Raw genomic sequence first — 23463 nt, 5'->3', positions numbered from 1 at the left:
TGGATCCCCTCCTGGTCATTGGCTGAATGGACTCTGCTGACAATTTGACTCCCTGCTTCCAGACCTCCAGGATCCATGCCGGTCCAGCCTTGATGCTGGACTCTGCACCCCCACCTGGGAACTGTTGCTAGTCTGGTCCCAGCCCAATCCGGCAGGCTGAGCACTCCTGCTGGGCACCAGTAACAGTACTGCCCCAGCACCAGCTTAAGGGCTCCTGCCCTGGGCTAGGGCATCACTGCTGGTCCACCAGTAGTGAATTTTAAATAATCTGATGATAACTCTCCATTCTAAATGCCAATGCAAGAAAACAGCAACCTATGATTTTGTGAAGGCTGAGATCTTCTGTCATAGGCTTATTTGTGCATCTTACAGTCTTCGTCCACTAAGATGATTTAAAGCACTCCAGAGAAGCATTATGAAAGCAAATAGTGAAAACACCTCACTCAAGCATCATGTGTGAAGAGGTACAAAGTAGCTACCTTCTTAGGAAAAGTGAAATGTGGAAGTTAGAAAAGACTAAGTGTCTAAATAGCAATCACAGTTTTAGAAAGGTTTGAATGCTTCTGTAGATGATAGTAGATACAGACACTCATAATAGCAGTAATTATTTCAGGAACTTTCCTTAAATATCAAATTTCCTGGTCCTGTGTGCTTTTATTGTTAGAAAAATATTTACCAATAGTGAGAACTGCCAAATATCAAAAGTGAATATGAAAAGTAACTCTGTTCCATGTACATGTTTCTTCTGTTTCCTGGATTCTCTGAATGGACAGTTGTACTGAATGTCATCTTGACCTGTTAATGAAACTGAACATTTTCTCCACAATAGGAAATGAAGAGAAATTGTTGAACATGGTAGGGGGTGGGAGGTTTGGTACTAAATATAATTGTCTTAATGAGAAACATCAAGTATCCCACTGAAAAATATTAAGATGGGGGAGGAGAGAAAATAATCTTGATTTGTCTGTTGTTTGAACAATGGTTTGTAGGTGATTCTGCAAGGAGGGAGCTGATACTCTTTAGGCAGTTGGAGGTGTGCTGCAGAGAACAACAGAATTCAAAATGGCCACTCTTTGGCTCTACAAAAAATCCTTGGTGTTCCCCATTAAAAAAAAAATATTGTTTGGTGTTCCTCAGTCTTAAGAAGTTTAAGAAATGCTGCTTTGTAATCTATCCTTTAAAATGTGCAAAATTAGCAAATTAATGAGTATTTAAGAGATGGTGTAAAACTATTCATTATATATTTTTCATGATTTCTGCATGATGTTTTGACTCAGACTCCCTGTACAGTGAACAACAATGAACTACAATAAAAGCGATCATATGGGTTAAAGTATTTTCCTTAAAGAAACTTTTCCTCTCTATTCAGTTTGCCAAAATGTTTGTGTTTGAGATAGAAGTTATGGTCTGGGACTTGAAGGATGGATAGGGGTTAGGTATAAGAAAATCAACAAATAAAATTAGGAAACCAAAACAGACTTGAATAAACAAAAAATGTGTATTTTCTCCATTAGCTATTTATGTGAAACGTTCTATTTGTTCTCTAACACTAATCAAAGCTTCCTGTAAGTATTGATCCCTACCACTAAACATGTTTGCTTGCCTGACTTTTCAGTTAAGTTATTATGCATCATAAAAGGTACATTGAGTTTTATTTTTATTTTGCTCAAGACTTTCCAAATCCATTTACAAAAATCATGATATGCAGAATTTAGCCTTGTGCTTGATCTTATTCATTTTTCTCTAACAAGAACTTGGGTCTGTTCTTATTCATCATTTGATAAATAAGCTTGTGGATTTACCTCTACATTGGATGCTTGCTTATTTTTATTACTCTTTTTTTGGGCACACTAACTCATTCAATAAAGAATCCTACTTTCATACCTATATTACAGTCTTTTTTAGATGTTCTAAGTAATTCTGCATTTTGTTGTTTGTCTCAATAGAATCTGTTTCTGGCTAGCTCATACACTTTGTGTGCATGGATTTTAATTTTTCTCAGACAAATTTCCAGATGTTGGGTGGCTGCAGTTCTTTAGCTATTGATATTAATCTTGTAAAAGAGGAAAGTTGTCAAACTCTTTCTTAATATAAGCTTGTCATGGTTCTGCTAATTTTTGTTTTCTTATTATTTTTGTATACACCCTATAGGACAGTGGTCACCGACCTGTCAATCGTGATGGCACTGCCAGTTAATTGCAAGACAGTGTTCCCACTCCCATCCCCCCACCCGCAACAAGGTGCCTGCACTAGCACTACAACCTCCCACCCCTTACAAAACTGGAGCTAGCTCCAGCTTCCTGCAGTGTGTGGGGGGGAAAGCCCTGAGGCTTCGCACCAGAGCTGGCTTTTCAGGAGGTGCTCACATGCTGCTTCTCCCCTCCCCACAGCAGCGTGCACACTTTCTTGCCTTCCCTCCCTTCTCCATGCTCTGAGGAGGCAGGGTGGGAGTGGTAGTTAACATAGCGGCAGAGGATCTGGAGTGGCTGGATTTCTTAAAGATGCCGCACATATGTGTCTTCCAAAGCTGCCTGCAGATCCTGCCCAAGAGAACCGCATCCCTGGAGACCCCCAGCTACCAGTCAAGCTGCCCCTACCTCCTTTCCCCTGGCCAGACACTATCCAGCACCCTACCCCCTCCCTACTGGCCAGACACTTACCCCCAGCTTGCTCCTGTACCCTACTTCCCACCCTGATTCTGCACTCCCAACCTTATCCCACTCACTGGCAGCTCTGTCTTATACACTGAATTCCTCATTTTTGGCCCCACCTCAGAGCCTGTGGGGCCCACAAAATCCACTAACCCTAGAACCGCAGAAGAGCTAATCTGGCCTGAGGCCTTGAACCTCAGTCGTACCCACCCACCACCCCTCATCAGGGCTGGAGTATCAGGGGAGTGAGATGTCTCAGTTGGGTCCACATCAGTGAGGCATGGGGGATTTTGCAGGGTTTTTGGTTTGGTTTGGCTTTTTTACATCTCATTTGTGTGGTCCCTGACTGACTTTTTTGTGGGTCTGTGACCCCTGGCCCAAAATAGGTTCCCAGTCCCTCCCATAAGTAAAGGCAATGTTGAAACGTTTTGTGTTGGACATAATATTTTATTTAAAAATTAAGCCTGGTCAAGAAGCCCCCAATTGGGGCCAAGCCCCCATCTGGCCGCAGTATCATAACACTCCTGCACCTCCCATGCACCCCAACCCTGAGCCCATCATACACCTGAACCCCCTACTCTGTGCCCCTCACAGCTCCAAACTCCTGCATCCCCATATCCCCAGTCTTGTTCCACAACACTCTTGCACCATCCACACACTGCAAACTTGAGTCCCAAGCCCATCAGACACCTAACCCCCCCCCTGCCCCGAGCCCCTCATATACCCCAACCCAAACTCCTGCGTCCCAACACTCTCCAACCTGGAGCTCCCTCCCCAAGTCAGCATCCCCTTCTTCATCTCCTCCTGCACCCAGATTCCCTCCCAGAGCTTGCACCTCTCACCCCTTCCCACACCCAAAACCTTCATTCCCAATCCAGAGCCCATGCCTCATGTCTCAACTCCATGAGAGTGAGTAAGGGCTGAGGACAGCAAGTGATAGAGAGGAGGGGAATGGAGAGGGCCTCAAGGAAGGGGTGGAGTCTTCAGGAAGGGGTGGGATAGATCTTGGCTTGGCCAAAGTGATCTTGGGTGTAAAAAGGTTGGAGACCACTGCTATGGGGTAACAATTATTAAACTCTCTCTTGCTGATGACCCAAAGACAAACGGCTGTTGTGTTTGAACAGGACACACTGAGCCTGTCAGCAAAGCTCTCTGAAAACAGATTTGCAACAAAATAAATGTTAAATGCAGTTTAGTTTTCTACAAAAACGTTAGGTCAAGTGGAAGTGTTTGTGAATTATACTATTAAGCAGCTAAGGGATCTAAAGCAGTGATCCCCAAAGTTTTAATTGTTCCCTGGAAATGGATACAAAGGACCAATGCAGGAACTGCATAGACCTCATTGTTATTCAGAAGTTTTGTATTTAATATTAGTTGCAGTATTAGTATTGTTTGTTTATTATTATTTGTTTGATAGTCTCTGGTTGTTTTGGCTGTAAAGCACGTATAACTGATGCAGCATTATCTGCTGGAGAGCCTGGAACAGTACCTTTTATGTATGAATTGTCCCATATATTTAGCTGATGCTAACTCAGATGCAAATGGAACTTTTGATTTTTTCACATCTCCTTAAAATGTGTAAGAAAGAAGAAGTAGTATGAAGATTGATAAGTGAATTATGAAGTGGAGGTGGGCTGATGTAGGACTACCTTAGGCAAAGAGGAGGGGAGGAAATGAGGCTGAAGATGCATAAATTAAGATATTAGGCCCTTAAGAATGCATTGAGAGGGCAGTGGTACATAATTTTTTTTCACCCTGAAACTCAACATTCAGCACTTTGGGAAATACCAATCTAAATCAATATTAATAAAATTGTGTATTTTACAAAATATGGGGACTTACTAGGGATGTAAGGGAGTAGTCGACTACCCAGTAAGCATATGCATATTAGATAGTTGAGTCGACTACTCGCTCCCGCCCCCTTGCTGCCTCTGTGTCAGAGGCAGCAGGGGAGAGGGAGCTGGCTTAAAAATAGCTCCCTCCCAGTACTGTCTCTGTGATGGAGGGGGCAGAGCTGCAGCATCCCATAGCCTGCACAAACCGGGATTAAGCAGTCCCGGTTCATGCCGGCTCCAGGATTCTGTGGCTCTGCATTTTAAATGTAGTAAGCATCTGCAGGGCTCCTACTAAATTTAAACTGCAGAGCTGCAGGGGGGTAGTGAGCACCCCCCTTCTGGACTACCCAACTAGCTGATTAACTGCAATTTAACATCCCTAGGACTTACAGTAGAAGATTAAAGAACATTCCTCTCTTAATCCTCCAATTCCCTTTCCTCTCCATTAAGGATATCTGGGAACTCTGGTATTGTTAACCGTTTTAGGGCTTGTTGATGGGGTAACAGTCAGTCTGGCAAAGTTTGATTTATTGAGTCTAGTATAGATTAAATAAATTGTCTGCTGATGGCTCTCCCATTAAATCTGGTATGCTATTTTAACGAAACGCCAAAGGGGAGTTGATGGGAAAGTTGCCTATCAATGCACACAGCGGACACACTGCAATCAGTAGATCTTCGTTCATTGACTTCACATACATTATTCACATAGCTGAAGTTGTGTGACTTAACTCGATCACCCCCCCCCCCACCCTAGTTTAAGCTCCTGGACGACCGACACACACACACACACACACACACACGCACGCACACACACACACACACACACACACTTTAAGCTCCTGGACGGAGTGGATCCATTACTTCTGATAATATAGGGGTTAATTTTCAGTATGATTGAAGTCTAGAAAGCAATAGGAATTTTCTCTTGCTGACTTGCTTGTTGTGGGAAACTATTTCAAGATGTGAAGTTCCATCTTGAATTTCTTTGATTAATTAGTAAACTGGAAAAAGGATATTGTTTTCATAATGACTCTGATATAAGCAATACAATATTTTAATATCTACATATCACTGACTATATAATCTGTCACAAAGATGATAGATTTCACAGATCTAAAAATGAACAACTTACAAAATACACTATGTAAGCACATTAGAAAAGTTATTCAAATTTGTGACTCCTCTTGTGCCTATTAATGAAATGTGTTTGACATGTTTTTCCAAGAATTATGACTGAAATTTCTTCCCTCCCATTTGTTTTTTAGTCCTGGAGTGAGATCTGATGCAAGCTCTTCTCCATCCACCGCCTCGACAGCAACAGGACCACCTCCCAAACTTTGCCTGGTCTGTTCTGATGAAGCCTCTGGATGTCACTATGGTGTCCTAACTTGTGGCAGCTGCAAAGTATTTTTCAAAAGAGCTGTGGAAGGTAGGATGTGTTTTGAAGAGTTTATTATCTGTTTAAAATGATAAAATACATTTACAGTCTAATGTGCAAGCATCCTTGCTGCTCCCTAGAGCCCTATGGTAAATTAACTATTTTATCTACAAATCCTAATATCTTTATGTATTCCACTGTGGGTACACAGTGCCCCGAGTAGGAGAATTTTGAGAGCAGTGTCAGTTGATCTGCTAATGTTCCCTCACTATCCTCAGTGATTTCAACTTTCCAACTGTGTAGGTAAAGAGCTGAGCTGACCAACCACAGCACCAGTTCCTTCCAGTTACCGCATTGCCTAGTTCAACTCCCCCACTGTCTGGGTCTTTATCTTCCTTTGTTCTTCAGTCTGTAAAACTATATAGTAAAGAATTTTACTCCATAGTTTTAATCAAGTTTTATAATTGGATAGTTCTTCCTATTGGGAAATTACCCTTATTGCCTATGCTCCTTCTCAGTTATGGTCATCTGTGCTGCCTGTACTAGGTTATCTTATGTCATGGCACGGTGTGATATCTGGTGCATTTTTCCCAGTAGTAACATGAAGGATGGGAATTTGTCTTAAGAAGCACTTAATGGAGAAAGCCAGGAGACTACAGTCAGATCCAGTTAGAGTTCAGTAGCTTAATTCAGCAAGGATTGTGCTTCCTGCCAAGCTGTCTCAAATGGGCAAGGGAATGTACTCCCACAGTTCCTTTGTTGGGGTCTTGTCAAGAAGGGAGGGAACATTCTCACAAACGTGAGAGCAAATCCTCCTCCAGGTTCACTTCTAAGAAGTTGGATACAACCCTGCGTAAATCCAGAGATATTCCTGCTCAGCCCATTAGGACGTTGAACATCCTGAGTCTCATGATTGTGAAAAGAAAGTCCATAAATCCAGGGTTCTGTCAGCACCAGACCATGATCTGGCCGCATTGGTTCATCTGGCACCGATTAAGCCCAAAAACTGAGAATTGACAGAACCAACAAAGGACAGCCAGCAGGAGCTCCAAACACCAATAATATCAGCTTTACCTTGCTCAACCGTGGCACAGATAATATTTGCTCAGGCTCTGTTGGTTCAGACAGATAGTACCCCTCATGCTCCAGGGATAGCAAGTCTCATGTTCCAACTGATGATTTTTTGCTCTTTCCGATTTCCCCCATCTCTATCACTATTAGGCATTCAAGACACAACACCACCACTGAATCCCACACATCCTAGCACTCTTCTTCCAGACCTCAAGTGCAATAATAATGGATAAGAAGGAGTTAATTATCATCCATTCTCATTATGCAGATGAACTTACCCCCTTGCTCATTCCAGATCCTTTGTTCCTGCCCCTTTTCAGGGGCCATTCTCATGAGAGAGTCTCAAACAAGAAGTAGAGTCCTTCCACCTCAAGGAGCAATAGAGCAGGTTCCTCTTCAGTGCCACAGAAAGAGTGACCTATCCTTTAGGACAGTAATCCATTAAACAGCTGTCACCTTCATCCTCACAATCTCCTCCCATTTGAATAATATTTATCAGTCACCCGCAATGGAATAGACATAGGAACCATCCATCAAAGAAGAAGAGAAAGTTACTTACCTTATAGCAAGTGAAGATACTTCTAAAGGGGGAGCCCGCAGATATCCACTGTAGCCCAGCTGGGCTGGAGCAGTCCCCCTGCTCTCCACAAACAGGCTGGAGCTGTCTCCCTCCTACCACTGCAGGCAGGGGCTGCTCCAGCCTGGCTGAAACAACCCCTGCCTACGACTCCCTACCCCACCACAGACACAGAGTTCCTCAAGTCAGCTGGAGCAGCCCCTGTCCACAGCGGGCCCTGCGGGGCTGAAGCAGCCTCTTGCCTGTAGCAGGCAGGGAGCTGCACCAGTCCCCACTGATTAACCAGAACCGGTAACCTTTCATATCCCTGATCCAGTCTATGTTCTTAGTACAGTAAACTTCCGATAATACGGCACCTTTAGGACCCAGGAGGTGGGTGCCGGATTATCAGATATGCCAGACTATGGGAAGGGGGGGCTATGAGGGCTGTGGGGGGGGATGCACCCCTTGGCGCTGCGGAACCAATCCAGCAGCACCTCAGCTCCTCTGCCACAGGCATCCCCAAGTCAGCCGCTGCTGAAACTGACCAGCGGCTCACTCAGGGAAGCCCGGGGCAGAGCACCCCAGCTGCCGGAGTCAGCTGCTTCCCGGTGTCAGCCGCTGGTCAGTTTCAGCAACAGCTGACTTGGGGAAGTCTGGGACAGAACAGCTGGGGTGCTGCTGGGTTGGTCCCACAGCGCCGAGGGACAGCGCTACGGGACCAACCCGGCAGCACCCAAGCTGCTCTTCCCCGGCTTCCCCGAGTCAGCCGCTGGTCAGTTTCAGCAGCGGCTGAATAGGGGAAGCCGGGGGCAGAGCAGCTCCAATTGTCCGGCTGCCCGGAGAACTTCTGGGTTCCAGATGGTGCCGGACCATCAGGAGTGCCGGACCATTGAATGCCGGACCACTAGAGTTTTACTGTAAAAAAAAAAAAAAAAAATTAATAAATAAAAAAAATAAAAAAATAAAAAAATTGAGTTGAGTACATTTACATTTCTATAATGCTCTTTCACTGACCCTTGTGAAAGGGTTTATTGCTATTTTGGCTTAGTATCATTTGTTTTTGTTTTGGTTGTGTTATTGGTATCATCTTTATGTAAATTGTGTGTGTTAATATGTGATAACTTATATAGCATATGAGAATTTGAATGTCAAAAGTTGAAATATATTGTATGCCAGCTATGTGTGATAACATCAATTTCCATATAGGATATCTTAAATGATTCCATAATGGTATTATAGCAGTTTTTCAACATTTGCTATAAATAATAATGTTCATCAGCCTGTTGTATTGTATATATGTATGTATGTAAAAGGTGTGTATGTACATTTTGAGATCAGTAGATAACAGCATTGTGTTTAACGACTATCAAGATTTCTCCTTGATTTCAGGGAGGTAACGATTAGAGAAAGAGAGAGAGAGACATAGGCTTGATAAGAGCTTGCAATGTGTAAGGCAGCTCAACCTCTTTCCCAACCCCCAAAGCACCCATGGATGTGTCTACACATGTGTGTTATTTCGGAATAATTGATGTTACTCCAAAATAACAAAGTCTGTGTCTACAGTACAAGCAGTTATTTCAACATAATGTTGAAATAATGTTGAGCTGTAAGACTTCTTACTCTGACTCCTGTAACCCTCATTGTACAAGGAGTAAGAGAAGTTGGAGGAAGAGTGCTCTTTCTCGGACTACCTGCAGTGCAGACAGCACCAAAAGCCAAAATAAACTATTCAAGTTGCCTAGTTTATTTCAGCTTCCTCCCTGCTGTACAGATGTGCCCATAGGATTTTGGGTAACATACATAAGCATTATGTAATAGAACAAATTCTTCTTCCTTGCATGACAAGCAGTTGGTGGAAAAGATTTTTTTATTTAAAAGCTTGCCATAAGTCTCACACACTAAGAATAATGTCAGTCTTGCGTTGGAAGAATCAAGCTGTCTCTTAAAGGGCAGATGAAAAGGTTTGGTGTCTGATGGCTCTAGCTTGCAGCAATTCTAACTCGTTTTAAGGTGAATCATTCTAGCTAGCTGCCAGTCTTTTACAAACAATGCTAACATGGGTGGACATTATTCTCAACCTAAATACCTCTCAACATAAGGCAGGGGTGGGCAATAATTTTTAATGGGGCACCACTCCAAGGTTTTGGCAAGTGGCCAAGAGCCACGCTTCTATGGAGGGGGCATGGGGTCTGGGATGGAGGTTGGGTGCAGAAAGGAGCTTATGGTAGGGGACTGGAGTGCAGGAGCAGGCGTGGGGCCTGAGAGGGAATTTGGGTGAAGGAGTAGGTTGTGATCTGGAGCAAGGGCTTGGGGTGCAGGGTCCAGGAGGGGATATGGGTGCAGGAGAGGATTCTAGCCTGGGGAAGGTACTGTAGTAGGGGGTGCAGGAATGAGAGGGTGTTTTGACCTGGGAGAGGGGCGTGCAGAGGGTTTGGGTGGTATCCAAGTGAAAGGGAATGTGGTGCAGGCTCAGGGAGGGGGTATACGTGCAGGAGAGGATTTTGGCCTGGGGCAGGTGTGTAGCAGGGGGTGCAGAGTCTTGGTGGGAAATGTGACATGGGAGAAGGAGGAAAACGGGTACAGAGGGTTTGAATGGTGGTCTGGGGAAGATAGTTGCAGGGGAAAAAAGGGGTGGGATGCCAGAGGCAGGCTCTGGCTGGGAGGTGCTTACCTAGGCACCTCCCAGCCAACAGCTCTGCAGGAATCTGAGGCAGGCTATCTGTTGAAGTCTAGGTTGTGGTGTCTGCTCCAGGAATAAGAGGGGGTAAGGAGGGAGAAGGCTTCACACACTGTCCCTGGCCTCAGCAAAATTTATCATCTCCTGTTGGTCGGAAACTGGCCCACAGGAGCTGAGAGATTTTGTTGGGGCTCAGGAGCAGCATACAGTCTCTCTGTCCTGCAGTCCAGAGTGGAGAGCAGCCTTTTCTTTCATGAGTGAGGAGTTCTCTGTGTAAGGGTTCCAGTGAGGCGGCCACATGCCAGATCCAGTGGCTTGGTGGGCTGAATCCAGCCTGCTGGCAGCCTCTTGCTGACCTCTTACCTAAGGGCTTCTCCCCAGAAAACAGTAGGATCCAAATCAGTTTCACACAGATATATGGGGCTTTGATCCTTGAAATTAAACTTGCAGTCCAAAACAGTTCTCAGCTCTCTTAATGATATAGTGAGAAGCTTTTGTGAAAACCTGAGGCTATTCAGAATTATCAGGAAATCTGAAACTGTTGAAATTTCTTATGTGCAACATCAATATTAAGGTAGTGTATGAATGTGCAAACAAAAACCATAGATCTAAATATATATTTTAAATTGTCCACAGGTGTGGAAGAACATATGTTAAAACAAAGGATAATTAGCGAGGAGCAATGCTTATGATTATTTAATATGAAATCAAATAAAAAGAAAATTAACACTCCCCTTGGCTGAAGAAATGGGTTGTGCCCAAGAAAGCTCATGATACTATTCATAAATTTTTGTTACCCTGAGGTGCTGCTACAGGACCATTGTTTTTTAATTACAACTCCTCTGAGACCTTGGAAAACATATATAAACATCCTTTGCATGTTTCAAAGATTTTGCAAATTAAGTTTCACCCTACAAAACAGCAAGCATCACACCTAGTACTTGCTACTTCTGACTCATAAGAGCCAGAATTCTACCAGATAGCAAAGATCTGTCCTTAATGCAATACAGTTTACCATGTATTAACTAGTAACACGGGATTTAAATAAATCATTAAGATCTGAGAGTATGTCTACACTACAAAGTTAATTCGAACTAACAGACGTTAGTTCGAATTAACTTTGATAGGCGCTACACTAGCGCTCCGCTAGTTAGAACTTAATTCGAACTAGGTAAACCTCATTCTACGAGGACTAAGCCTTACTAGTTCGAATTAAGGGGTGTGTAGCCCCTTAATTCTAACTAGTGGGAGGCTAGCCCTCCCCAGCTTTCCCTGGTGGCCACTCTGGCCAACACCAGGGAAACTCGTCTGCCCCCCTCCCGGCCCCGGACCCCTTAAAGGGGCACGGGCTGGCTATGATGCCCGTGCCAGGTGAAAGCCTGCCAGCACCCAGCTGGCAGACCCTGCACCTGGCACAGCTCGAGCCAGCCACCCGATGCCCCCCAGCCCTCCCCCTCTTCCCGGGACCAGGCTGGCGGCTCCCGGGAGCTTGCCCAGGACCGCAAGAGGCGGGCACCCGCCTGGTCTAGTGCAGACATCGTGGACCTCGTCCACGACCTCCACACTAGGCACAGGAAAGCGGCCTCCCAGGAGCAGGTTTTCATGAAAATCAAGGTGGTCCACTGAGACCCCCAACCCTGAGCTTAGAATGGCCATACTGGGTCAGACTAAAGGTCCATCTAGCCCAGTAGCCTGTCTGCCGACAGCGGCCAACCCTAGGTACCCTGGAGGGGATGGACCGACGACAGTGACAAAGCCATTTGTCTCGTGCCATCCCTCTCCAGCCTTCCACAAACCTTGGGCAGGGACACCACTCCTACCCCCTGGCTAATAGCACTCCATGGACCCAACCCCCATCACTTTATCTCACTTCTCTTTAAACTCTGTTCTAGTTCTAGCCTTCACAGCCTCCTGCAGCAAGGAGTTCCACAGGTTGACTCTTTGCTTTGTGAAGAACAACTTTCTGTTACTAGTTTGAAGCCTGCTACCCATTCCTTTCCTTTGGTGTCCTCTAGTCCTTCTGTTATGGGAACTAATGAAGAACTTTTCCCTCTCCACCCCACTCGTGCTTTTATAAACCTCTATCCTATCCCCCCTCAGTCTCCTCTTTTCTAAACTGAAAAGTCCCATTCTCTTTAGCCTCTCTTCATATGGGACCTCTTCCAAACCTCTGATCATTTTAGTTGCCCTCCCCTCTCCCAGCCTCTCTCTTCCCCTCTCCCACCTCCTTTTCCCAGTCTCCCCGAGTTTTGTTCAATAAAGAGAGATTCTATTTTTGACCACACGTTTTCTTTATTTTGTACATCAGGAAGGGGGGCTAGGGAAGGGTAAGTGGAGTTTAATACTTCATAAACTCTAGTTTCAGGTGTTTAGGCAGTGACTTCCATGAGTTCAGTGGTCTGACTCTTTTTAAAAACAAAAAACAAAAAAAATGCTTGGCAGCAAACATGTACTGCTTAATATTTTAATTTAATTTAAATTATTTCAATGGATTATACCAAGTTTAGGCCTAAACAGAGGTTATCATAATTTAAAATATAATTTTAGTATTACGTTTTAATTAAACAGTATTTAAATTTAAAAGTCTGATGTACAAAAAAAGTTAAACTCATCCATTTTTATCCATACTGCTGCCAAGAGAGGAGAGTGTGACCCAGAGCTATTAATAGGGTTGATTGAATCACTGACCCGACCTAAGGAGCTGTAGAGAAACATGGTCATCAGTGTTTAGACCTCCTCACAGCAGATTGGTGTCCATTCAGGGAATAGGACCAACCTGGACTCTGACAGAGAACTTTTTTGGTGTCATGCATGTACTCTGGTTTCTCTTCAGATAGTATAAATCTTTCACCTTTCTTATACTGTAAATTTAAAAGAACAGAGCCAAATTTTGAAAAGTGCTGTGCACGCAGTGGTTGCCATTGTTCTCAGCAGGAGAATATGGGAGCCCTTTTGAAAATCTGGGCCACAGTCCTATGGACTTGTTTCAGTTTCCTGGAACTGCTTTAAAAAGGGAAGTTTAGTTAGCCGGCTTTAGCTTTGTGACACTCCTGAATGAACTATGGGGAAAAAATATGACATGACAGGCCCTGTAATTTAAATGTCATTAAGAATATGTGGCGTAAAGGTCTGTTTTTGCTGTACCTTCCTTTTGTAATCCTTGCAGATTACTGACTGTATATTTATGAAATAATCTTTATCCTTGTACAGTTTGATTAAATGGTACACCAGGCAGAATTCTTATTTTAAGTGTATGAGAAACTCACATACTTTACATCTTCTTTTTAGAGCATTGCAATAATAGTGGTAATTATTAATTTTTTATATTATCAGAACATTTCATGACGCATTTATATAGACCAGCATTTCTCAACCTGTTTACCATTGTGAGCAACATATGTGCACATCCAATACTACCTGTATGGCCCCGAGGACATCATATGGGCCACAGCCTTGTGCTGACTGGGCTGCAGGTTGAGAACCACTGATACAAACTTAAATGAGACTTTATTTGACTCTGTTGTAAAGAGCTCATGCTCTTCATTGACAAAGTAAAGGGTAAAGGAGGGGCAAATAAGTTGAAAATCCTGATAGTCTCTTTAGTTGAGAAAAAGACAGTGGAAGAGGATGTGGTAGAGACTGGCAAAGACCCAAATGGAACAAGTGGGTTTTGAGGAAGTATTCAAAGGAGGATGAGTATATTGAAAGGTGGGAGAGGAGTGTCATTTCAGAAGAAGGGGAAAGCATGAGAAAAGGCACACAAGCAATAGTGGGAAAGTGTTGGAAATTCAAGAGACAGAACCAATAAATTACATTGTGGCCTTTTGGTAAACCAGCAGATTTCTTTGGTCTATTCTGATATCCAGAATCGGTATGCCTGGTGTGTGGTTGATAATGTAAGAGTGGTGAGATCAACAATAATCTTTCCCTGTTCCCATCATGGTCCAGTATAGCACTGCATATGAAGTATTCATTTCTGCAATAAGCGTTCTTAAAAATTTTCTGAATTGATCTCTGATCACTAGCTACCTTTTCCAGTATATTGCTTGAACTGCTTTTGTGTAGTTACAAAGGTGACTGACAGGGGTCATTTTTAGACAATATCTCTGTACCTTGCATAGCCTTGCTTTGCATGAAGCCGAGCAGTTTGGAATCACCTTTCTTCTTTTCGTTACACAATTATTGGAGGAGGGGATATATAAAAACATAGAAGCAATTAAGCATTCCAGCTCAGAAAGGAATGAGAGCTAATCACCAGGGATGTAAGAGTGTAGCCATTTAAAAAGGTAAGCTCATGCTTATCTATTACCCAAATGGTTATATGTGGCTCCCAGTACAGCTCCTGGGGAGCCGCCTGCTGTTCTGTAGAGGCAGCAGCACAGAGCGACAGGTGGGAGCCAGTTTAAAAGCTGGCTCCTGCCACGTACCAGTTCCTGGGGAGCCAACTACCACCCTGTGCTGTTGCCTCTATATCAGAAACATCAACATGTAGCAGCGGCCGGCTCCCCTGGAGTGGGGCAGCAGGCAGGAGCTAGTGCAGCAGCCGGTGTGTCTCGGGAGCTGGCTTAAAAGCTGGCTGCCGCCCCACATGTAACCGTGTAACCGCTGAATTTTCCAGCGGTTAACAGTTAACCAATTACAACATTTTAATATCCCTACGGATCACTAATCATAGACTGCAAAAGAGGGTGCATCAGCCCCATAAGTGGTGGTGTATCAAGAAGAAAGCAGTAGCCCTAAAGGCTACCTACTTGGAACATCCTCTGTAATTGTTCTGCAGCATTCATATTCTGAAAGCAAGAAGAATTACCCTTTTGCATCCTATCCCAGGATTTAATATGTCTTTCTACTCTGCTGATTTGCAGCATTTAGTTGTACATGTATCTATATTTGTATAACTATGGATAGAAATACATACACACATACTTACATATTTGATAATGAGGTGTCCGGGTTGTGCTCTGTCTATTTACTGCTTTCATTTTCGATGGAATTTAGTGACTTGGGGTCCCTGTTGCTTCGTTTTCTCCAAATAGAAGATTTTTGGTATTTATACAAAACGAAATGCAAAAAGCTCCCTTCAAGAAATCAGCTATCTAAGGAATTAAGCCTGAGTGAAGCCACTGTAAGAGTCTTTGTACCCCAACCCAAATTATACAAATTAACCTGACACACTTTAATCAAACCTTTTTTCTACTAAGTAGGGAGATTTCACGATTCAAATATCAGGGAAAGCTGAATGCTTATTTTTACACCAGAAACTTTCCAGACTACCCTCCCATAAGCAAAATATCGATTAATCTAGAATATGGGCATACACTCTGAAGACTTTAAATGCCATCCAATTAAATGAGTGTGAAATCTATTTCCTATACACTTGATTCATTCTCAGAGAAAGTTGCAAAAGGAGTTTTTACAATGAAATTACTTCCTTAGTGCAACATAGAACAGAGAGGATACCAGTTACTTCACAAAACAATTTGTGCCTATTTTTAAACAAACACTCTGGAATAGCCTTTGCCTGGTTGCTGGGTGGGGCAGTAATGGTGTTACATTGCAGCAAAACATATTAAATTAACAGGTATTTTTAGAAAACTTGCTGAATAACTAATGCAAAGGTAAAAAGCTTTCTTCTCTTTCCCACTTGCAAATTGCAATACAGGTTGAGCCTCGGTAATCTGGGACTCCGTGGTCCTGAAACATTCATCATCCAGCAGAATCATGGATGTTCCAGGACCAGAGAGTCCTGGTGGAGGGCTGGCAGCTAGGCTCCCTGCTGGTGGGCTGCTTGGCACACCACAGTTAGGCAGCCAGGCACAACCTACCAGGGCTACCTGGTGGAGCTAGGATTTCCGTTCTCCATAGCGGGGCTCCCCAGCATGGCCAGGAGCTCAGTGCACAGCAGCGGGTCTCTCTGGCAGAGCCAAGAGTTCAGAGTACTGCAGCGGGGCTTCCCAGCATAGTAAGCACAAAGGTGGGGGGACCAGCAGGGCAGCTGGTCCAGGGTTAGGGGGGAGCTGAAAGCAGGGGACCCATATATCCCTCATCCAGCAAAATCCTTCATCCAGGACCAGTCAGGTCCTGAGGGTGCCAGACCAGGGAGGTCCAACCTGCCGTTGAATGGTATGTGAAAATTCCAGGACAATGAACAGGACTGTAATAATCCATTATAGAGAGAGCTGGATTCCGTTCTTACTCATTGACTACGAGATCTAAGAATTACCTTTTAATCAGCCTATATGAAGTCATTAGGCCAGCTGAAGAGAGACCAGCTTCTGATGTCTATTTTAGTTTTCAGACTGGATAAGAAGCTGTCCTTTAATGACAGTTATTTCTGAACAGGAAAAGATCTTTAGAAAATTAGTCACACGTAAAACAGTTAAAAATAACCAATATACTGTAGTGTTTCTCCTTTTTAGCTGCTGAAAACTGCATCATGGAGAGAAGCAACTCTTTAAGTTATGTAGTTTAATTTTCTGGACTTCTGAGGTCAGCTTAGTTTTCGATCCATAAATACCAATAATACCATAAATACCAAGGGATTTAGTCTAGCCACTTCATAAGCTCCAAAACCGATGATCCCTTCCTCCATGTTTTAAAAGTGGCAAAATCAGTATATCCTGAAGTATTTTAAAATGAACACACTCAAACTGGCTTTGGTAATATTGGATGACTTTAACCACAGAAGTGAAAAGCTACATATTGCTGTTTCAGAAATGATATTTTCCTATAAGCAAGAAAGTTAGATATTTTAAATGAACTGGTCTATTTTTTTAATTTTAATTATCAGATTTATTTCAAGGAGATTATATGGTGCATTTAGACTATTCAATAATTTCCCTTTGTTTCTAACTTTCCTTACTGAGAATTATAATCTTAAATTTTTGTGACTCTATAAAAAGATATTTTTATTAAAAAATTTTTAAAAATGCAGTAGGAGATGACTTGAGATAAATTTCAGATAAAAATAGTTTAAAACCCGCATAAATTGGCCTTAAACAGAATTTTTAAACATTTTAGTGGGTTCTTCCTATATCTTTCCTAGGAAATCTGTGGGATAATGGGAAATTGTAGATACCAAAATTACTATACCAAAATCTGCTAAAAAGGAGTGTGGTGATTTAGTACATTGTATACTTCTCAATTTCTTAACTCTAAGATCAAAATGAACTGCACAAATGTACCCACTATTTTAATTATAGATGTGTGTTTTTCTTTTGTAAATACAGGACAGCACAATTATCTATGTGCTGGAAGAAATGATTGTATCATTGACAAAATTCGAAGAAAAAACTGTCCAGCCTGTCGCTACCGGAAGTGTCTTCAAGCTGGCATGAATCTAGAAGGTAATGTAATGTACTTGAATGGATTGTTTGTCTCTGAACCCCAGATGAGGATCATTCAGTTTTAAGATATAAGCAGGCATTTGGGCAACTCCTTAACATATTTAAAATAGTTATTCATTATTGTATGGTATACTTCCACATTCTTATTGGCAAAAACTAAAATTTTCTTTGCATTCTTCTTCTAATCTTTATAGCGCTCCTTCAACATCTACATCTCTTACGATATTCTGTCTTTTAACAATCTGCTATAATATGCCATTGCACCTATGTCCTGTTTTATTCATTACATACTCCCATGCACAAAAATTAGGATATTCTTCCCCTCCCACCAATACCCACAGATATGCCTTGCTATCTTTACTTCCCTGAACCTCAGTCAGTGGCATCCTGCCATGGGTGAGATGGGAAATGTAGAATGCTTGAACAAAGACATTAATGGGATGTTCCGTTATAAAATCAGACTTCCATACAATTGCCAGGGTCTCTCTCTCTCTCACTCTCTCTGGGTATGTCTACACTACCCCACTAGTTCGAACTAGCGGGGGTAATGTAGTCATCCGCACTTGCAAATGAAGCCCGGGATTTGAATTTCCCGGGCTTCATTTGCATGAAGTCGGCCGGCGCCATTTTTAAATGCCGGCTAGTTCGGACTCCGTGCCGCGCGGCTACACGCAGCACGGACTAGCTAGTTCGGATTAGGTTTCCTAATCCGAACTAGCTGTACACGAGGCAGAGAATGAGGGTGGCAGGGTAGAGCCGATACATGCGGTAAACCTACCTGCCCCCCCACTTGCTGCCTATTACAGAGCCCCCTAAAAGCTGGCTCCCACCAGCACGCACCCCACGAAGCAGCCTCTATCCAAGGCAGCAGCCGCTGTCTGCAGGAGAGCTGAGATGCCACAGAACAGTCATCGTCTGTTGGGAAGTTGGACCCCCCCATGGACAGCGGCTGCTGCCACCTTGCGCTGCTGCCTCTTATATCAGAGGCAGCAGTGTGGGATGGCAGGCAGCCAGTCTTGCGAGGGGAGCTAGCTTTTAAACTGGCTCCCCTGGCAGACTGGTCCCCATCTGCCGCCCTGCACTGTTGCCTCTGATACAGAGTCAGCAGCGCAACGAGGCAGGAAACCTTTTCTGAGCCTCATGCAGAGGTACAGAGCTCCCCCCGCAGGCAGGTTGCTCAGCTGATCGGTTGGTGAAGGGGGGGCATGGCACTTATCTTCTCGGAGGAGCAGACGCAGCAGCAGCAGCTGCTTGCAACAATTGGAGAAGCTGGCTCCAGCCTCTACTCCAGGGCTGGGCAAAAGTGATCTGCAGGCCATATCTGGCTGCAAGAGCTTCAGCCGGCTCCCTGCCTGCCCCGCTCCAGCTCGGCACTCAGGAAAACTGGCTGCAGGGCAACGTGTGTGTTTCTGAACACTGAGAGCTTGAAGGGAGGGGAAACAGGCTTCTCATGCTGCCCCCACCATATAGCTCCCATTGGTTGTTTTTTACCTATAGCAGCTTCCTGTTTGCAGGACAGGCAGCATGTGAAGTGCTCCTCATCCCCTGGGCTGACAGCATTCAGTTCAGAACAATAAACATGGATCCTGTAGCGGCTCCCCATAGCACATACACAGACTGGAAGGCAGGGGCCAGGCTAAGGAACCCGCTGGACTGCTGGCTGGGAGCCACGTAAGGTCTCTGGCTCCCAAGTCTCTCCCTCCATCTCCCAACCCTTTGCCTGCCTTCTGTCCTACCCAATGTAACCCACACATTCTGCACCGCTGCTCCAGCCCCCATACACCTTCCCAGAGACTTCCTCTCTTACACCTCTTCTCAGGTCACAAACCCTCTTAGGCCCTGAACTCCCTCCTCACCACAGTCCATTGCCCCAGGTCACAATCCCCTACTTCACCCAAACTCCCTCCCAGATCCCACACCCCAGTCCGTTGCCCCAAGCTCCCTTCTGCACGCAACCTCCATCCCAGACCCCTGCAACTCCTCCCTTAATATAATGGAAGAGTGTGACTCTTGACTATTTACCAAATTCTTGTAGTGGACGCCCATAAAAAATTATTTCCCACTGCTGTTTTAATAGGTTAAGGTAAGAAAGAAAAAGATTCTTTAACTGAATTTTTTCAGTGTTGCAAATATCGAAAACATGGATCTTAATGATTTATTTAAATCCCGTGTTACTAATTAATACATGGTAAACTATATTGCATTAAGGACAGATCTTTGCTATCTGGTAGAATTCTGGCTTTTATGAGTCAGAAGCAGCAAGTACTAGGTGTGATGCAAGCTGTTTTATAGGGTGAAACCTTATTTACAAGATCTTTGAAACATGCATCAGTCTGTTACAAAGGATGATAATACATGATCTCCAAGGTCTCAGAGGAGTAGCCGTGTTAGTCTGTAATTAAAAAAAAAAACTATGGTTCTATAGCAGCACCATAGGCAAACAACAATATATAAATAGTATCATGAGCTTTCTTGGGCACAACCCACTTCCTCAACCAAGGGGAGTGTTAATTTTCTTTGTATTTGATTTCATATTAAATAATCAAACATTGTTCCTTGTTAATTATCCCTTGTTTTAATATATGTTCTTCCACACCTGTGGACAATTTAAAACATATATTTAGATCTTGTACTGGTGGGTGCACATCCACACACTACCTCAATATTTCTGTTGCTCATAAGAAATTTAAACCCACCCAAAAGAAATTCAACCCGGTCAAAGATGGAAAATCTTAGCGGAAGACTCCCCAGGAGTGGGGCCAGGAGTGCCCCTGGGGAATATTATTTGCATATTCATTATGCACCACCAAAAGCCCCAGTCCCCAGAGCCACTTACAACAGCTAGCTTCTGCTCTGCCAGTCCCCCCACCCCTTAAGGCTTAGAGCCCCCCACCATGAGGCTCCCCCAGTGCCAGCCTTCTGTTTTCAGAGCCCCCCAGTACCCTTCAGTGCCAGTCCCTAGTCTTCAATATTAGCCCCATCCGCATAGCCCTGCCCTCATAGATTTCCCACTATTAGCCCCACCTCCAGAGCCCCCCAGTGCCAGCTCCCCACCCAGATGCCCCAGTGGCCCCCCACTGTCAGCCCCCTTCCTCTTAGAACCCTCTCACCCCTTAAGAACCCACAGTTCAGTATCCCAAGGGCTGGGCAGAGAGACCTGGAAGAGGGGAAGGAGGCTGCTTGGAATGACCCAGGCGGGGAGCTGGGTGAAAAGTGGCAGGTCCCAGTGCATGGGGGCAGTTGCACAGGGATTAACAACTCGGAATTTCCCCCAGTGTGGCCCCCAGCGGTGGCACTGCACGGGAAAATTGTACCACCAAGACTCTGGGCCTTGGATCAAACCTAGCAGCTCCTGGGGCTCCCCTACAGGCGAGGGAAGGTCACAGGCAAGGTTGCTGGCAGCCAGGGAGGCCCCCATCCCGCCTTCATGGTGCAGCCTCGCGCAGTGTGGTCTGCACTCGGTATAGGCAGGGTTGGCAATGCAGCTCCAGCCTCCTCCTCAGTGCTGGAGGTTCGTCTTGCAGCAGCTCTCTCTCGGCACATGGACCTCAGGCTGCCTGCACGCCATGCTCCACCCCGCCTGCTGACATGACCCCCTCACCTCACTTCCCTGCAGCTTCGGCTCTAGCCCCAGCTACTGCTTATCACACAGCTCCAACTCCAGTCCTGGGGAAGGGCTGAAGCTAGGGCCAAGCCACCTGCCATGTGGCCCCACACCAGATGAGCTGAGCAGCCGGGTGGACTTCAAATTTTTGGTGCATGCCGAGCAGGCATACACGTTAGAAGGAACACTGCTGTGCTCCCCTGTGAAGCCCAGCTGGGGGCATGGCCTGGCAGTATGCCACGGCCCATTAGGCAAGGGTCCGTGGACCAGTGATTGGGAACTGCTGAATTACATAATATCTAACATCCCTAATTTTGGGTTCTCTAAATTGTCAAATACGTGGATTTCAATTACAACACTGAATACAAGGTATTCACTTTATATTTATTTTTTATTATAAATATTTGCACTGTAAAGAACAAAATCGTATTTTTCAGTTCATCCCATACAAGTACAGTAGTGCATTCTCTTTATCACAGATTTTGAACTTCCAATATAGATTTATGTACCAAAAAAACTGCATTCAAAAAATAAAACAATGTTAAATCTTGAGAGTTTATAGGTTCATTCAGTCCTACTTCTTGTTCAGCCAATCAGACAGGCAAAAAACTTTGCTTACAATTTGCAGGAGATAATGCTACCGCTTCTTGTTTGCAGTGTCACCTGAAAGTGAGAACAGGTGTTCATTTGGCACTATTGTAGTACTGGGCTAGATGAACCTTTTGTCTGACCCAGTATGACCATTCTTAATTTCTTATGTAGTATTTGGTTGCAGCTTGTTCTCTAGTTGAACTGCCTATAATCAGATTCCACAAGCCACAACATCAGGGTCTCATACAACTGCACATCTTCTAATCTGATATATGCCATCAAGTGATGCTCCTCGATCCTATATATTAGCCAAACTAGTCAGTCTCTATGGCAGAGGATAAATATATGCAAATCAGACATCGTAAATGGTAATGCACGTAAACCTGTAGGGGAACATTTTAACCTACCTGGGCATTAAATCATGGATTTAAAAATAGTCGTTCTTCTACAAAGGAATTTCACCAGCTAATTACAGCAAGAGAGTGCGGAATTGGTATTCTTTTATGTTATACATTAATTGATTTTTTTTATTCCTCGAAAACTCATCATATGATGAAGTGGGTTTTGCCCACAAAAGCTCATGTTGCTATATATATGTTAGTCTGTAAGGGTGCGTCTACACAGCAGGGTTTACCTTGAAATAAGCTACTTATCTTGAGCCATGTCAGTTGTGTAGCTTATTTCGAAATAGAGCACTTTTCCTCCAACTTCCCTTACTCTTCGTACGATGAGGGTTACAGGAGTCGAAGTAAGAAGTCCTCCAGCTTGACAGTATTTTGACATTTCAAAATAACTGCCTGCTTTGTAGATGTGAACTAAGTTCTTTGGAAATAACTCTAATTATTTCAAAATAATGTTGCTGTGTAGACGTTCCCTAAAGTGCCATAAGACTACTCATTTTTAATTGTCTCCATGTTCACTGAAGATAGGACAAAAGGTAATGGACTTAATCTGCAGCAAGGGGAATTTAGATTAGATATTAGGGGAAACTTTCTAGCTTAAAGATAGTTAAATTCTTGAAAGACTTCCAAGATAGGTTGTGGAAATTCCCCTCACTGATGGTTTTTAAGAGCAAGTTTGACAAACACCAGTCAGGGTTAGTGTAGAGCTTTCTTTGGTCCTGCCTCTGCACAAGATGCTGGTTTAAAGACCTATTGAGGTACCTTTCAGCTGTATATTTTTGTGATTTCTATAGTTTCACACTTGATGACCTCCGAATAAAAACTGACATTGTTTTGGGGTTGGGGGAAGGGGGTTGTGTTCTATCTGGTTATCTATAAAGGACGAAATCCTGACTCTGTTGAATTTGATAGGGATTTTTGCCATCGTTAAGAAAAAGATGTCACTCATCATTATAAGCAACTGAAAACAGTTTTTTTTATTGGAAAGTGCTGAGCAACCTTAATTGTAGATGTTACAAGCATTGCCATACATGAGGACGGTAGCACAATCGATTATTAAACTTTCCAATTATAACACCTTGTTTTCAGATGTTTGACGTTTGCCAAATGTTAAAAGTTTGGGATTAAATTATTTGTCCTAAGTAACTGCCTCCAGCTGAATTAATTTTTCTAATATTGTTTGGCACATATTAATAAATTCCATCAGCATTTTCTTTGAAAAGCTCTAACACCCCAACGCTTTGCTATTGGGACTTAAAATATGGGTGGTGCATGGTTAGAGGTGGCAGCTTTTGTGTCAGAGATGAACTTTTACTGGTGGAAGGTGTAGTCATGTCAGTTTGTATCAGC

At 43.8% G+C, this 23463-nt stretch overlaps 1 protein-coding gene across 1 annotated transcript in view; it reads left to right on the top strand.

Moving 5' to 3' along the window:
- NR3C1 (nuclear receptor subfamily 3 group C member 1) overlaps positions 1 to 23463 on the top strand; it is a 164952-nt gene that overhangs the window by 107810 nt on the left and 33679 nt on the right. The window contains exons 3-4 of the mRNA XM_075900312.2: positions 5752 to 5915; positions 17401 to 17517. Of these exons, the coding sequence (XP_075756427.1) occupies positions 5752 to 5915; positions 17401 to 17517 (281 nt within the window). The remainder of the gene's footprint in view (positions 1 to 5751; positions 5916 to 17400; positions 17518 to 23463) is intronic.

Source organism: Pelodiscus sinensis, chromosome 16 (genome assembly GCF_052426305.1).
Source record: "Pelodiscus sinensis isolate ZL-2025 chromosome 16, ASM5242630v1, whole genome shotgun sequence".
Lineage (NCBI taxonomy): Eukaryota > Metazoa > Chordata > Testudines > Trionychidae > Pelodiscus > Pelodiscus sinensis.
The sequence above is the reverse complement of the archived record's forward strand: the minus strand, read 5'-3'. Positions and strand labels throughout refer to the sequence as shown.